Source organism: Lissotriton vulgaris, chromosome 4_1 (assembly GCF_964263255.1).
Source record: "Lissotriton vulgaris chromosome 4_1, aLisVul1.2, whole genome shotgun sequence".
Taxonomy (NCBI): Eukaryota; Metazoa; Chordata; class Amphibia; order Caudata; family Salamandridae; genus Lissotriton; species Lissotriton vulgaris.
Genome location: NC_141691.1, coordinates 150903125 through 150920439, shown reverse-complemented (window position 1 = coordinate 150920439; position 17315 = coordinate 150903125). Strand labels below are relative to the sequence as shown.

General features: G+C 49.0%; 1 protein-coding gene across 1 annotated transcript in view; it reads right to left on the bottom strand.

The window, feature by feature from the left end:
• Positions 1–17315, bottom strand: part of AMOT (angiomotin) — a 240953-nt gene that overhangs the window by 85064 nt on the left and 138574 nt on the right. Inside the window, exon 7 of the mRNA XM_086918416.1 lies at positions 13162–13307. Coding sequence (XP_086774542.1) covers positions 13162–13307 — 146 coding nt within the window. The remainder of the gene's footprint in view (positions 1–13161; positions 13308–17315) is intronic.

Sequence of the window (17315 nt, the reverse complement as noted above, 5' to 3'; positions counted from 1 at the left end):
AAGCCAAGGGTGGGGTTTATTTGTGGCCTGGTTTTGAAATGCGTCCTCTCCTTAATCTCAGAACGTTCGCCTGTAATGATGCCCTATGAAACAACCTCTTCTTATTAAAAGCATATTTCAGTCAGCAGAAGAACATCCATTCAGCACATTCCTTCTTTCAGATCGCATGAAAGGCCAGACCATGCTGCTTGCACCCAAACAGGCATGCACGTAAAGGCAGTTAGCACACATGGCAAGCATGACTGGCACTAACAGACGAGACCAAGAAGGCTTGGCAGCAGAGTAGATATCTTTGAGGAAGTGTTGACGGTCACCTGTGACTGCCTCTCAGAAAGTAAGACTCCAGCAACGGCTAACCCAGAAATACCACCACACAAGCTTAGTTTCCAATCCTATGCTGTGCTGTTGAAAGAGGAAAACGTATCTCCCCTCTGAATAGCGGTAATATGAATGGGTCTCGGAGAACACTATAAGAGTTTGTACTCGTCCAGAAGACAGATAAAATTAAGAACATATACATGACGGAAATTGTTTATTCCACTCACTCCTTCGGATCTCGCAGTCTTAAGTTATATAGTGGGAAAGCAGAAACTCTACCTGTGGCAAAGAATCACAACTCCAGGTGCGATGACACAATTTCGCCATTTGCTTTATTGATTAAGATGAGGAGGAACTGTGGGCCTGATGTACAAACATTAGGTATACCAATTTCCTAATTGCGATTATCTCTGAATCATAATTAGAATTCAGTATGAAGTTTGTGTATTCCCAGATAACGATTTCCAGTAGGTCGCAGCTCGACCTACCTCATGAATATTAATGAGGTCGGTTGCCGTTAGCAACCCATTAGGAATCACCGCCATCACAGGGATGGTGATCTGCTGGGTTCATTAGACCACCATGTCTGTGACTGCTTTCTAATAAAGCAATTTATATTATTTCTTTTTAAGGCAGCCATTTTTCCTTAAAGGAAAATGGGATGCATTTAAAAAAAGAAAATGTAACAATTACATTTAGAACGCTGCTTCTTGAGGGGACCCCTTCCCATGTACGAATGTGTTATCACCACTTTTAAACTGGTGCTAAAGTTCTACTGAAAACAGTCAAACTTACCATATATCAATTCAGAATTTGGAAGGGACACCCTAAACATTACCACTTCTAAATATCGAATCCTAAATGTAAATTTGGATTCAGTAACAAGTTACTGAAGCACATTTTTCATTATGTACATTTTTGTACAAAAAGCTTTGATTGCAGTCACAAACAGTTTGTGACCGCCAAAATGCTTTGTACATCGAGCCCTAATTTATGGAGCGTGACAGAGAACCAAAACTGGGTGTCCTGGCACTGTGCGAGTCTAGAAAGAGCAAGATGGGGAGCTCAGCAGAATAGCCAGGTTTTTTACACTTGTATGAAAGCAAAGATAATGGGATTTCAAATGTAGGTGAATAGTTAAAGCCCATTCTGGTAAGTATGAGCAAGATGAAAGCCCAACCTTCTAAACTAACCCTAGGCAAAGCAATACGCTACGCTCGCGTAGTTTGCGCTACTTCGCACTACGCGAATTGCACAGAGCACAGTGCAACCACGCGTAGAGTAGCGTAGTGCAGTGGTAATTTTTTGCTTGCGGTCCTCAACGTCAAGTTGGCGACCGCGTTCAAGCAAAATGACATCCCGGTGAGACTTTTTGCACGTTCGCGATCAGCAACATCAAGTTGCCGATCGCGAGCGTGGAAAATAAACCTCCCGGCAAGATTCTCAACGCGGGGAAGTCAGGTTTCTCGTTGAGAGTGGTCGTGTATGCTCGCGACTACTCACGATGAGAAACTACCAGTCCGCGTTGAAAAAGCTGCCGCTCGAGTAAAAATCTACTCGAGCTTCAGTAAAAGACAGCTCGCACTGTGCAAGATGCTGTTTTCAATGATTGCACAGTGCGGACAAGCATCCAGCACTGTGCAATCATCGCAAACGTTGCACTACGCAGTTCGTGTAGTGCTACATGTAGCTTGCGTAGTGCGAAGTGCACTTCGCTTAGCTACGCGTAGCGCTACTTCGCGAACTAAGCCCAGGGTTATTCTAAACGGGCCCAAGGGGCAATGGATACTGGCCAGCAAGCCTTCGTTAGAGCCCAGAGCCCGTCTCGGGCATATTTATTGATTCTAGAATGTATGAATGTGGGAACCAAGGTTATGAGGTGCTCAATGGCAAATGCACAGAGATCTGAAGATCAAATATTTTTCCAGAGGAAGCCAGAGAAGAGTTCTGAGGTGATCCGAGATAGGGCACTAGGAAGTATCTGAAGAAGCACAGGATTAAGATTCTGAATCAATTCAAGTCGCTCAAGATAGAGATTAGCATAGTCAATAGAAGATAAGAAGATACTTTGACCACAGACCTGCAAGTGTCGCAAGGAAGAAACAAGCAATTTTGCACATCGTTCAGATAACAGAAGCACAATGAGGTCATAATATTAATTTGCATCAAAAAGGAGATGGAGAAATCAAAAGTGGCATACATGTTTATAGCAGAGTCCAAGTGGATGGGTGTGGATCCCAACTGAGAGGACCACCAATAAGCAGACCATATGGAGGTGGAAATGCCAAAAGCAAACAACGTTTTGTCACCACTTAGTTTAAATACAGTGGCCTTCATCCAGGCTGCCACAGCAGAGAGTCAGACATTAAAACTGTCAGCGGTGCAGAAGTCTGATCAGAAATGGTTTAGTGTAATTGGTGGAAATTAGATTAAGAAAAAAATTCATTTTTCTTGGTGCTTGTGAAGGTTTATCAGAGGAAACCAGGGCATATAAAAGTGTCTGGAGAGACTGGACAGCGACTAAACAGAGTGAATGCCCATCTATGAGCATTTGAAGAGAGGCACTTGGTCTGATCAAAGTTTTCTACATGCTCAATTGATTTTATTTTCCTCTGTTATTTCATGGGCTGTGTCCTAACAGTATCCATCATTTATGTTAAAAATATAGATGAGAAAAAAGTAAAACCAAAAGGCTATCCATGAATCTTGAAAAGCATTGCTTATTTGCTTAGATTTAACTGATGCAGTTTAGGTTCTGCATAATTGGAATTCTGAAAAAAAATAAAGTTGCTCTGGGCTAAACACAACACGTGTGTGGTTGCAAATGGTCGCAATCAGAAACACAAAGTTGCCAGAGAGACTCTGAAAGACTGCACATTGCTGCTCTGTTCTTTTTGATAAATAAGAAGCTTACTATTCTGGCTAAAATGGTCTTCCTATAAGATAAACAACATCTTCAGCATTGATCTACAGTACGAGGCACAGCACACCCCATCAATCCAGAGGGTCGAGGAGCAGATGTATAAAAAGACCACAAAACTTCACACAGTCTAGACTGCAGCTTCTCTCTAACCAACACTAAACTTAGCATCCCCCAAGTCTGAGGCATCTGGGATGGGAGGGGCCGTCAAAGGCAGCAGATGACATAACCAGACAACAACCACACAACAGAAAGGTAAGCTTTTGTTTGAGGAACCATGTAAACAGAGATATCTTAAAATGGATCTGCTGAGGGTTATAAGAAGAGCAACAGAATTTAACAACAATAGCTGCACAGTTTGGCAGGGTTCTCACTGTTTGCGAAACGCAGCCTGGGACATTATTGTTCTCACCAGATATAGGTCGCAACCCCACATAAACCCACCCACATATACGGACAAGCAAACATGTACACACAACACCCATAACCTTCAAGCTCCCCATCAGCTCTGCAAATACTGCTCAACCTTCTGCCCTACCTTACTTACAGTCTAGGAACACATCTCCTGATAGAGTTATACAAGTACTATGGCCAGTTCATTTTTATGCGGTGCATATGAGCTGTGAATCTCCTGCTAACTCCAACTCAAGAGTGGCACAGAACAACCGGGGAGGGGGCTGCTACTGATTGAAGAGCCAGGTCTTGAGAAGTCTTCTGAAGGCCAGCAGATCCTGGGTCTGTCGTAGGCTGGTGGGGAGATTGTTCCACGTCCTGGCGGCGAGGTAGGAGAAGGATCTGCCGCCTGCGGTGGCTTTCCGGATGCGAGGAACTGTGGCGAGGGCGAGATTGGCTGAGCGGAGGCTTCGGGTGGGGGTGTGGAAGCTGAGTCGGTTGTTGAGGTATGTAAGTCCGGTGTTCTGTAGTGCCTTGTGTGCGTGGATGAGGAGCTTCAAGGTGATCCTCTTGTTGACGGGGAGCCAGTGCAGGCCTCTCAGGTGGGGTGTGATGTGGCTGCAGCGGGGAACGTCGAGGATCAGTCGTGCCGAGGCGTTCTGGATTCGTTGTTGTCGTCTCAGGAGCTTGGTTGTTGTTCCTGAGTAGAGGGCGTTCCCATTGTAGAGTCTGCTGGTGACGAGGGCGTGGGTGACGGTTTTTCTCGTGTAGGGGGGATCCATTTGAAGATCCTGCGGAGCATTCGGAGGGTGTTGAAGCAGGACGCGGAGACGGCGTTGACTTGTCTGGTCATGGAAAGGGTGGAGTCAAGGATGACCCCCAGGTTGCGTGCGTGGTCTGTGGGTTCCGGGGCTGCGCCTAGCGATGTGGGCCACCAAGAGTCGTCCCAAGCTGATGGGGTGGGTCCGAGAATGAGGACCTCCGTCTTGTCTGAGTTCAGCTTCAGTCTGCTGTCCTTTATCCAGTCGGCTACGGCCTTCATTCCTCTGAGGAGGTTGGCTTTGGCGGTGTGGGGATCTTCGGTGAGGGATATGATCGTCGGCGTAGGAGATGATGTTGAGGTTATGTTGTCATGCGACGTGGGCGAGCGGTGCCATGTAGATTTTGAACAGTGTCGGGCTGAGGGAGGATCCCTGTGAGACGCCGCAGATGATCTCGGTGGTTTTTGAACGGAAGGGTGGGAGGCAGACGCTCTGGGTTCTGCCGAAGAGGAAGGATGTGGTCCAGGCCAGGGTCTTCTCTTGAATTCCGGCGTCGTGAAGGCGTGCTGATAGGGTTCGTAGCAGACCGTGTCAAAGGCTGCTGATAGGTCCAGGAGGATGAGGGCGGCTGTTTCTCCTTTGTCCATCAGGATCCTGATGTCATCAGTGGCGGCGATGAGGGCGGTCTCGGTGCTATGGTTGCTGCGAAAACCGGATTGGGAAGCGTCCAGGATGATGTTGTCTTCGAGGTAGCGGGTCAGCTGTTTGTTGACAATCTTCTCTGTCACTTTTGCCGGGAACGGGAGCAGGGAGATGGGCCGGAAGTTCTTGAGGTCTTTGGGGTCCGCCTCGAGCTTCTTCAGAAGGGCGTTGATCTCGGTGTGCTTCCAGCTTTCCGGGAAGGTTGCTGTCTCGAAGGAGCTGTTGATTGTTTTCCGGAGGTGGGGTGCGATGGTTGTGCTGGCTTTGTTGAAGATGTGGTGAGGGCAGGGGTCGGATGGGGATCCGAAGTGGATGGAGTTCATGGTTTTGATGGTGTCTTCGTCGCTGATGTGGGACCAGGCGGTCAGGCGGCTGGTGATCGCAGGGGTGGTGGTCTCGGTGGAAGGTGCGGGGGTGTCGGAGTTGAAGCTGTCATGCAGGTCGGCGATCTTGCGGTGAAAGAAGGTGGCAAAGGAGTGGCACAAGTCTTGCGATGGTGAGATGTCGTTGCTGTTGGAGCTGGGGTTGGGAGAGTTCTTTCCCGATGCTGAAGAGCTCTTTGGGGTTGTGGGCGTTGTCTAAGCGGTCCTCTTGGCAGTCCTGATGAGTTCGTGGTGTCTGCGGGTGGCGCTTTAGTGGGCTGTGTGGCTGTCTGGTGTTCCGTCGTGGAGCCATTTCTTCTCCAGCTTCCGACAAGTGCGCTTGGAGATCCGGAGGTCTTTGTGAACCAGGCGGCTTTCTTGTTGGTGTGGTTGGTTGTGGAGGTCTTGAGAGGGGCGAGGGTGCTGGCGGAGTCGTTGATCCATTGTTTGAGGTTGATCGCGGCGGTGTCTGGGTCGGTGGGGTCAGTGGGTGGTCTCAGGGCGAGGATGGTAGTCAGTTGGTCCATGGTGATCTTGCCCCAGCAGCGACGTGGTAGCTGTTGGGTGAGGTGGTGTGGTGTGGGTTTCCTGAAAGTGAAGTGGACGCATCTGTGGTCGGTCCAGTGGGGGTTGGTGGTGTGGTTGAAGGAGATGTGGGGGCTTGTGGAGAAGATGGGGTCCAGCGCGTGTCCAGCGGCGTGGGTGTGTGTCGTCACGAGCTGTTTGAGTCCGAGGTTGGCGAGATTGTCGATCAGGGCGGTGGAGTTGGCTTCGTTGTTGTTCTCGAGGTGGAAGTTCAGGTCCCCGAGGATGATGTAGTCCGTGGAAGCGAGGGCATGGGTGCTGACGAGGTCGGGGATGGTGTCGCAGAACTGTGGTCATGGTCCGGGTGGTCTGTAGACTAGTGTTCCTCGGAGGGTGGTGTTGGGGTCGATGTGGATCTGGAAGTGCATCATGGAAGATCATGGAAGTGTGAGGGTGTCGTCGGTGTTGGTCAAGACTCTGAGGGTGTCCTTGTGGATGATGGCGATTCCCGCTCCAACTCTGTTGGTGCGGTCTCTGCGGGAGATCTTGTAGCCCTGTGGGTTGGCTATGGCGATGTCTGGTGCTGAGGTGGCGTTCAGCCAGGAAGGCGACCTCCAGAGCGGTGGAGTCTAGGAGGTCCCAGAGTTCTATGGCGTGCTTGCGAGCGGAGCGGGTGTTGAGAAGGATGCAGCGGAGGTGGTTGGGTTCTCTGGTTGATGGTTTGGCGGGCCGAATGCTGGTGAAGCTGCAGTTCCGGCAGGCGAAGGGCCCCCTGGGTGCGCTTCGGGGTGGCCCGGTAGCAGGGGTGGTCTCGTCCGGTGTTGAGTGCGTGGGTGGGAACATTATGTAGCAAAGCCGTTGTAGCTGCTTTACCCCTGGTAGAATGGGTCTTAGGCTTGCCCCCTAAGGTCTTATTAGCCTTTTGGTAACAAAACTGGATACAGGACACTTTCCATCTAGAAATGGACTGTTTGGAGGTTGCAAAACCAGTCCTGACCGAACCATAATTGACAAACAATTGGTCTGACCTACGAATGTCCTTAGTCTTATCTAAGTAGAACTTCAACACCCTTCTTACATCCAGGGAATGAAGAGACCTCTCTGCCAGAGAGGAAGGATGTTGAAAGAACGTAGGTTAAGTTATCGTCTGATTGACATGAAAATCAGAAATCACTTTCAGGCAGGAACTTAGGGTGAGTCCTCATGACAACCTTAGAAGCATGAAACACTGTATAAGCTGTGAGCACTGCCGGAATCATGGGAATGGGTGGAAAAGCGTACAGAAAGCTGTTCAACCAGCTGATCCATAGCGCATTCCCCAGAGTCCCCGGTTGGTAAAACCTGGAAGCGAAATCTCTGCATTTGCTGTTTTCGGCGGTGGCGAACAGATCTATGTCTGGAGTGCCCCATCTTTCGAAGATGTTTCCTAGCACCTCCTCGTTTAAGACCCACTTGTGGTTCTCCGGAACGAGCCTGCTGAGTGCGTCTGCCTGAGCATTCTGCACACCTGGTAGGTGGGTCACCGTTATCGTCAGTCCTCTGGCTAATAGCCAGTGCCAGATCGCCTGCGCTTCTTGAGACAGTGTGCGCGATCTCTAGCCCCCCTGCTTGTGGAGGTAATACATTGTGGTCATATTGTTCGTCTGTACAAGCAAGGAGTTGGTCTGGAAGGACGGATGAAAGGCTTTCAGCACCAAATGAACAGCCCTGAGTTCCAGAAAGTTGATGCGGTACGTGGATTCCACCTGGGACCACGTTCCCTGGATCTGAAGATGGTCTGAATGCGCTCCCCAGCCGTGGAGAGACGCATCCGTCACAATAGTCTGTGTGGGAATGTCCTTGTGGAAAGGGACCCCCCTGAGGAGATTCTCTGCCGAACACCACCATCTCAGAGACTGTTGAGCGTGTACAGACAGTTGGATCCTGTCGTCCAAGCTCCCTCGTTTCTGGTCCCATTGATCCTCCAAACACTCCTGCAGCAGTCTCATGTGAAGGCGTGCATGTGGTGTTAGGAAGATGCAAGAGGCCATCGACCCAGAAGAAAAGACACCGTCCTTACTGTCGTTGATGGAACCGACAGAAGAGCCCGAGCCTCCCGAAGGATTGATAAGCGTCGCTCCTCCGAAGGAGACACGCTTGCTCTGATAGTATTGATGGAGGCTCCCAAGTACTGCATGTACTGAACAGGGGTCGGAACGGACTTGGACATGTTGATGTGCAAACCCAGCTGATTCAACAGAACGGCCGTCCTGTTGAAATGCAATTGCGCTTCCTGGAAGGTGGAGGCTTTGATCAACCAGTCGTCCAGCAAAACACCTTGTTCTTTCTCAGGTGCGCTGCCACCACTGCCATGCATTTTGAGAAAGTCCTGGGTGCAGACTTCAGTCCAAACGGTAGTACGGTGTACTGATAGTGATTGGTGCCAACTAGGAGTCACAGGAACTTTCGGTTTTTCCGTGCAATGGGCCCATGGAAGTACGCATCCTGTAGATCTATTGCGCAAAGCCAGTCTCCTCGCTGCAGCCAAGGATAAATCTGGTGCAAGGACAGCATGCAAAATTTCTCCCTGCAAATCCACTTGTTTGCTTGTTGCAAATCCAGAAAGGGCCTGAACTTGTTCTTGTCCTTTTTGCGTACCAGAAAGATCCGTGAGTATAGACCCTTTCCTCTTTATTATTATTGTTATTGCATTTCTTATATAGCGCCAGAATCGACCCCCGAAGGGGTATCTCCGCGCTTGCCTTGGGAACCCGTCCTGGTTTTTCCCTGTGAGATAGCCCCTACAGGGCATCCCCAAGGTGAAAGCCAGGCATCCCGCCGCGGGGGGGCCGTTGTGGAGATTAAGCAAGCTTAATGCCCAGAGTTGCATAGTGTGAACCCATGATTAGGTCAGGCACCGAAGCGAGAATTATCGAGTCCGTGGACATTTGAGCTCAACACCCTGCCGCGTCGGGAATCGAACCCTGGTCCCGGGTCTGACCTCTGCTTCAGGGTCTGCCTGCTCTAACCAGTGAGCCACACTTCTCCACTTTGAGACAGAGGGGCGTCTTCTATCGCCCTTTTTCTTACCAGGGTATCAGCCTACGCTTTTTGTTCTCGCAGCTGGTAGTGCGAAGGAATCGGTGGAATAGCTGAAGGAGGGCTGACAAATCGAAGACTGTATCCATTGCAAACAATTTTCAGCACCCACTTGTCCCGAGTAATTTTTTTCCACTCTGCCAAGTAATTCTGTATGCTTCCCCCCACCGGAGCGGGTAACGGACGAGGGGGAAGTAACTCCTCAGGGCTTACACCGGGCCGGGCCCTTATTCGCAGAGGAGGACTGCTGGCTAGCTTGGCGATCTTGCCCCAGTTGATACCTCTGGGAAGAGTAACGCCTCTGGAAGGGACAGTACGACTTCCGCTGCTCCATTGGTTTCTCCAACCTACAGCCTTCAGCGTTTCCACTTCCGCTTTCATGAGGGCCATCTCCTCGTCCGCATGAGCCCCAAAGAGGGTGGATCCTGAAAAGGGCAAATTAGCAATCCTCTGTTGTGCCTCAGGCTTAAGAGAGGTAAGGCACAACAAGGAATGTCGCCTCAGGTTAATGCCATGGCAGTACCCATGTGCGGCCAGGAGAGAGGCATCTGCCGCAGAACTGATTACCTGATTTGAGATCATCATGCCCTCATTCAGAATCTCCTGGAAGTCTTCCCTCCTGTCTCTTGGGAGGAGCTCAATAAATTGTTGCAGGGATTCCCACAACGAGCGATCATATCTGCACAAAAGCGCTGATGCACTAGCTGCCTTCATCGAAGTGGCAGCTGTACTACAGACTTTCCTCCCTGCCGAATCCATGTGTCTGCTCTCCTTGTCCGGAGGGACCGTAGACGACGGGGCAGTAGAGGGCTGTTTCTTGGCCGCTGTCACAACGACAGAACCCGGTACAGGATCTGCTCTCAAGAATGCTGGATCAGAATCCGGGGGACTGTACTTCTTTTGAAGTCTCGATGGCGCCGACTACACCGAGGCCAGCGTCAGAAACAGCTCCATGGCCGGTTCTTCCAGTCCTGGCACCAAAGGGCGAGAGAGGTGCCCGCGTTGCAATGTTTCTAAGATCACAGAAGTGGTAGGGGTGGGCACAGTCAATGTGATCCCTAACTTCGCTGCCCCCCCACCCCGCCCCCCCCTCTGCAGCACATCTTGGAACGTCACAATGTCATCCATTGGGGACACTCTGTTAGAGGAGAGTCCGACAAAGTGGGAGAAAATCTCCTTGTAAGGGGGTAGACCCGGGGACCCGTTTTTATACTTCTAATATACCTGTGGGGACGCCCGCCCTGCACGCCGATTGACACTGCACAGGAGAACACTGCGTCAGCCAGCTACACCCACTTCTCGTGTTTTCCTATGGCAGGACATGAAACAGGAAGAAGGCGGGACTAAACCCGGAACCAATACCGCGGAACCAGTGAAAAAGCACACCACCCAGGAAGAAGGGTTGCTGACCCGGAAGAGAATCGAGGAGAACACGAGAGACGCCGACTAGTATCAGGAAGAGGACGCCAGTCGAATCCAGGACGACGACGCCAGAGAAGCCGACGGAGCGGAGGACCACTGGAGTGAAGAGTGGTGGTGCCCCTCGGAGGAGGTTGTTAAGCGGCCGTAACTCAGGAGAGTTACGGCAGGCCAAGTGAGTGACTGGGTTCGGGCAAAGTCGGGACGGGAGGAGGGAGGAGGGAGAGAGAGGGCGGATGCGGGTGGGTTGTTGAGGAAACGGGCTTTATTGTAAACACCCCGGTTCCTGCTAAACAGTCCCTACACATGTTCACTAATCCTAAGTCCAGAGATACCCCTCTGCTGCATGTTATATACACACCCAGAAGCTACGAGCGTCACCGAAACCAAGTGGCCATATCGTTTGATAGATTGCTGAGAATAGGGTCTTCGTTCTTTTCCGTTTTTATGCCATTCCTTAGTTCACATTGGTGTGGTGAAGGGTAGCCCTAACTCACAACCAGAAGTACACCTTACTCATGGTCTTTCTTTTCCTCTCTTTCTGAGCCTCCAGGAGGACCCAACCACGGCGAAGGACTCCAGATTAACCCTTTGAAGACGAGGAATCCCAGGAACCGATCCCTTCCTTCACCAGCAGCAAAGGACCCCAATCAGAGACTCTTCCAGTAGTGAAACCCAAAATACCATTGTCTGATACAACAATAAACACCCTTGGAAAATATATCCAGCCTCCGCGTCTGCATATCCGACCTGCCCTCCCACACTCCTGTCACTGGATAAGTCTGTATACCTGGACCGTGACCTGTCCCTCTGTCGACGATGGCGTGACCTTGTCGAGGATCAACGCTCACTGCGAGAGCAATGCCTCTCTCTGATCTTGACCTTGGCTTTCTGGGCCTTGCAGGAACCACCGGCCCCGGGGGCTGCGGAAGCCGAACAGGCAGTGCCAGAACCATAGGGTTCGGTAGTGGAGGCCGAGGCAGTGGTGGCATAGGAGGAGGTGGTGGAGGCGGTGGAGGAGGAGGAGGCGGCGGAGGAAGCTGTGGAAGAGGAGGAGGAGGAGTAGGAGTAGGCATCCTGGGCCTTGAGGGCGAGTAGGTCCGGGAGTAATCAGATTCCGGTGACCTAAGGACTCTTCTCTTCTTGCGAGCAGGCCTGGGGGAAAACACTCTTGAGGCCGACCTCTCTGAGCGCGAGCGCGCCGACGCGACCGGTGACTCGCTCACCACAGAGGCACTAGACACCATTCTAGCCCTAGACTTCCTTTTAGACATCAACTTTTCTCCCCTCGACATCGACTTTTCTCTCCTCAACGTCGATCTCTTTGATGTCTCTTCTCGACGTCGACCTCCCTGACGTCGACGAACTCCCCGACGTCAAGTGTCTTCGCCTCGACAGCGATCTTTCTCTCCTCGACGCCGATCTTCGCATCAACATTGACGGCGAACGGCGGAGTCACCTCCAAGGCAAACGCCTGCCTCTTCGGGATTCATCACGACGTCGATGGTGTGTCGACGCCGGTGAACTCCTAGACGTCGACCTCGTCCGAGGTCTCGATGTCCTACCCCTCGACGCCGAACGGCGACGTCGCTTCGACCCAGAGCCCTGGGTCGACGGGGAGCAGATGGTAGTCATAACTCTCGACGCTGACGTCGAAGCCATCGACCGGTGCCGGTGCCTTTTCTGGGCCTTTTCTTGACTGGGAAGCCCCCCAGAGGCCGATGCACGGGCAGAGGATGAAGATAGAGTCCCTCCATGCCCAGAAGTCCCATCTGTTTCTTGATGTCTCCTCTGCTCCAGGCCTTGGAGACAAATCTTCTCCCTGTCACGCAGGGTCCTCCTGGAGAAAGAGTGACAAATATCACAGGAGTCAGGGACATGGCTAGAAGGAAGACAGAGTATACACACTCTGTGGGGGTCAGGTTTAGCCTTCTTCCTACCACTCTCAGGGCACTTGTCGAATAAAGCTGGCATTTCGACAATATAGAGGTGGCAAAACTGGTCAAAACGCACAGCAACTGGAAGAGGAGGACCCCAGACGTCAAGTGAAACACTCAAAACACTGGAAAAGTTCCAAAAATTGAAGATATATCCAAAAAGGTAGAGCTCAATACTCCAGGATCCTGCTAGCAGGAGCCGGAAAAAAGAACTGAAAGTAAAAGGCCTTTGGCTGTGCATCCTGGGATACCGAGGGTCTCTGGAGAGTTCCTTAAAGGCACGGTAAACCCTTTTCCAGACACATAATGGCAGCCTATGGGGCTGGTCTGTCCAACTCTTCCTCTCTATCATGACAAAGGATTTTTGTGAAGGGGAGTTTCTCTAGGTGTGAAACTTTACAAAGTGTATAAAATGTAATATTATTTGGCTATCCTTTTTTCACTTCAAGATGAAGTGCTGGCCAGTGTAGCCTTGTAGTTTTAGGATGCATTATTTGTCTTTGATTTTCTCTTAAGTGTCTATGCAGGACAGCAGAAGAAGACAACTTAAGAGACTATTTCGATTGCTCCGGGGTCCACGCACATGGGGGGGGGGGGGGGGGGGGGACTATTGACTAGATTATGACTATACACAGAAATCCACTACTACAGAACATTAATGCTCTGACAAGATGGCAGGTTTGGCAACCCAAGGGCTCTTAACCGCATTGGCAATGCTAGTCTGCGGGCAACAGCAGAGGTCCTACCTCTTCCTCTAGCTTCACCACCTTGGCCTGTGCATTGTTCAGTGCCTGATCCCGGATCTCGATGTGCCTTCGTTGGTCCTCAGTGGTGCTGCGCAGCGCTGCCAGGTCACCCTCCAGCTTCTCTTTGTCCCTCTGACATTCTTTATCTAAACATGACACCAGATAAAGCTTGTTAATTGCAACATAGGCAGGGGACACAAAAGAATTACACACCACAAATGTAAAAGGATTAGATCATTGATATGGAGACATACATCTCTTTTTATTTAATAAGGATTTTTGTTCAGGGTTGTATGTGGCTAGTGGCTGCTTTGGTGCATGTTCATGAGTAGAGGATGCAGGAAAGGGTGTCCCATGCATATTGATGCTACAAGTGCTTCTTCGTGCACTAAACAGTGCTATGATGTTCCATTACAAATCCCTGATCCCACCACCCTGAGAAAGCTGGTACCAAAGGAAGTTCTTGACAGTGGGTGGTGTGGGCGAGAGAAGGGCTTCCTGATGGGGTATATTACGATGGTTGATACGTTTTTTTTGGGATGAGACACAAACAGATTTTCCCTCCTTATGCCATCGCTGTAGGTAGGTATTCACTGCATTGTAGGACAATATACACCGATTTAACACAAAATGCTGCTTATATAGAATACTGCAACAATCAAAAAAAGTGATGAAAGGAATGCAGGAATTAATCTAGGGCCATAACTTTCACTGGAGAAGGGTAAAGACTAATTTGAAAAGGGCTGGTGTCTCTTTCTATAGTAGCACAGTGGGTGACAAAATGATGATCTGGCTTTCCTTCCATCACTTTGGTGGTTTTTCCATTAGATACCTTAAGTGCAAAGGGGGTGCTCAGACGCAGGCCTATCGTCACTGTGCTACGTGACCCAAGATGTACCTAGCTGATGAGGCCTACCTAGGGGAAACTGCTACAGTTTTGCTTGTGTTCCCATTTGCATTTGGCTGGTCTGTCAAGAATAGAACAGTGGGTGGAAAATGCCTGTCTGTCTGATACGTTAACAGGTGAGACCAAGAAGGCTTGGAAGCACATTGGATATCTGACATAGTATTGACCGTCACTTATGACCGACCTTAAAAAGAGGCCCTTAGCGTCTGCCAGTGGAAGAGATTTATTAAAGCACTCCATTTATCACTTTGTTGCCTTGATGCCTATTTATAAAACCTACGACAAAGTGCATGAGTCCTTAGTTGTTTAAGATCGATTAAGTGTCAATTCAAAAGGCCATCTTTCACATCCTCTTTTTTGGGAAGAAATCTTAGAAACAGCTCACACGGCATTATAACCCGCTTATTCAAGTATTATTGATAAGCTATTGCATCTTGCTTCTTTCTCTGACATGGTCAGTAAATGCCTTTTTCACGTATTCGAGGAGGTCAATAAAGCATTCAACACTCAAACTGACAGCAAGGAGGGCACTTATCAATGGCTTGGACCAAGAAGGAAAACATAACCTGTCACAAGTTTCTCACGAGTATTAGTTTCAAAACTACTACGGTCCGGACCCTTGCTATGTGTCTGGTCTGACTTATAGACACAGGATGAACCGAGGAGAAGTTCTACAACCATCCAGATGTGTACAACCATCCAGAAATACGTCTTTTAGCCTAAAATGTCGAAATATTAGTTAGTGGGGACCCACCTATCAACTAAAGGCCACTAATGCAAAAATACTTAGGGATTGAAAAACAATTTGCCTCCATAATCATATGAAAATAACAAGCATGAATTAGAAGATGAATACCATACAAACGTAAAATTAAAAAACGTTCTCATTCAAAAGCTTGAAAAGTCATTGGACACAATAAGACAATTTTATACACAAGTACATATTTGTGAATCTATTTTTATATCACTTAAAAATTAGGTAGAAAAACAGTTTGCAGTGAATCACAATTGTATTCAATTGTTGGAAAGTGGATTATTGGGAGGGGCAAATATAGGTCTGCTGGCAATAAGGCCATTAACATATGACATGACTCAGCATAGGTCTTAGAAAATGATTTCAATGCTCAACCCTTGGTAACGTGGCTGCGAGCAGACAGGCTTAACTTCAAAGACAGGTATGTAAAGCATTTAAAAAACGAATTTTTGGAAATAATTGAGACAACACATAATAAAAATCCAACACCAATTTATGAAAATAGGAAATATTTGTATCTTTAAAATGACACCAAAACGACAAAAATCCAATGTAGGATTTAATAAAATATAGCACTTAGAAGATTGTAGCACCATATTGTGATACCTGCTTGCGATAGACCGGACCAAAGTGAAAGTTTCAGGCCGTGCGCGATGGAGCCCTGAGCGGCTACAGCTCGCGGCAGGTCGACGTCTCAGTTTCTACCGTCACACTTAACTTTTCCGGAGCTTTTCTCCTAGAGGACTCTTGAAGCTCCCAGCCAATTCAGATTCGGTGAGGGTTCGCCGGCTTGACTTGTGACGAGGTCCTGGTCAACTTCCCTGGAGCAGGCGTAGAAAATATTTCAAGATCGCTTCAGCGTGACAACCCAGGAATCCAGGTGGCTTGGCTCTCACGGTTGCTCCCGGTCATCTTTTCTACGAGTGGACTTCAAAACTTTTCTGGAGCTTTTTCTCACGGGGTCTTCCAATAAGCCTCATGTAGCCGGATTCGGTGAGGGTTCACCGGCTTCAGATTTTCTCTAGTACCGGTCAATCTCTGGAAGTTGGAGCTATGGAGCTTTTAGCGGGACGAACCTTGTTGGGTTGGCCGACTCGCGGTTGAAGGCAGGTGGCCTGGCTACCCAGGTTGAGTCGGTCCCTCTATGGAGCTTTTTTTCAAATTTGGTCTAAAGTTCTCCAAACTTCTTGAACTTCTTCCTGAAGTTCCTCAAGGGGTCCAAAGTGTCTCAAACTCACTCCAAGGGTCTGGAAACTCCAAGATGGTCCTTGAAAGTTGAGGACGTCAGTTCCCACAATCCACTGGTACAAAATCCTTACAAATCCACTGATGTTTCTCAAAGGTGTAGATTTAGTTGGTGATGTTCCAGATGAGCTCTTCTAACTGTGGCTTTCAGGGAGTCCACTCTTTAGTTATTTTCCAGTAAGATAATCCCCAGGGCTGTAGTTTCAGATGGTGGAGTCTTCAGAGGACAGGCCTTAGAAATCTTTGCACAGCAAAACTACTCAACAGGGTACTTCTTGCTTCAGTAAGTCTCAAGCAGCAGATCTGGATCATGCAGGAGGTCACTTCTGACCAATTGGAGCAGGGTAACTCCTCAAAGTTATGACCGCATCCTGTAGCGTGTGGCATTATTTTGTCCCAGAGTGCATCAAATCTTCCAAATCCATAATGGCTGATTTTCCAGCAAGGAGGCAAGAGCTGGCTAAACACACCACTAGGATGGCTAATTTACTTAGACTCTCCTCCCTACATCTGCTCATACCTTCTTTAATCTGGCAAGTCTTTGAATGGCGTTTTTATTTCATCAATAGTTATTCATCAATAACTTTCTACCATGTTACCCTATGTAACAGGGGATTTGCAATGGTAAACATGACTTGGGCAATTTTTCCAGCACCGGGACTTACAAAAACATATTATAAGTACTTGCCTTATATCTACAGGAGCCCCACCCCATGTGCAACTAAGGGAGACTTTAGGGGGTCTGAATCTGTAGAAATATTGCAGATTCTCCCTTTACAGTGCTCCTAGCATCAAAGTCGAATTTGAGCAGCACTTTACCACAATGTGGGGAGTAAAATGTGAAATTTCACTTTACCCAGGCATATAAAAGCTCATTTTATAAGAGAGTACCTTATAAATATCCGTCCCCTCCCCAGGGATACCTAGGGGAGATCCTGGGGGTCCCTAATATGCCAAAACATTGTAGGTTATCCATTTTTAAGTGCCCCAAACACCAAAGTCGAGTTTGAGCACAATTTACTTTTTAAAAGCAGTCCTGGCATCCAAGGCTGTTTTTAAACTGACCTCAGGCTTCATGCAAGTGCAGAAAAGGCTGCTGGCCTTTAAACTGACCTGCCCCAGGGTACTAGGGACTTCTAGGTACTTTCAATCCCCCTGCCCTATTATATATTGGGCGCCTATAGGGGAAGGTCATGCAAATCACAGGGGTACCCCACCATACCATTGTGTACCCTAGTGTATGTAGGT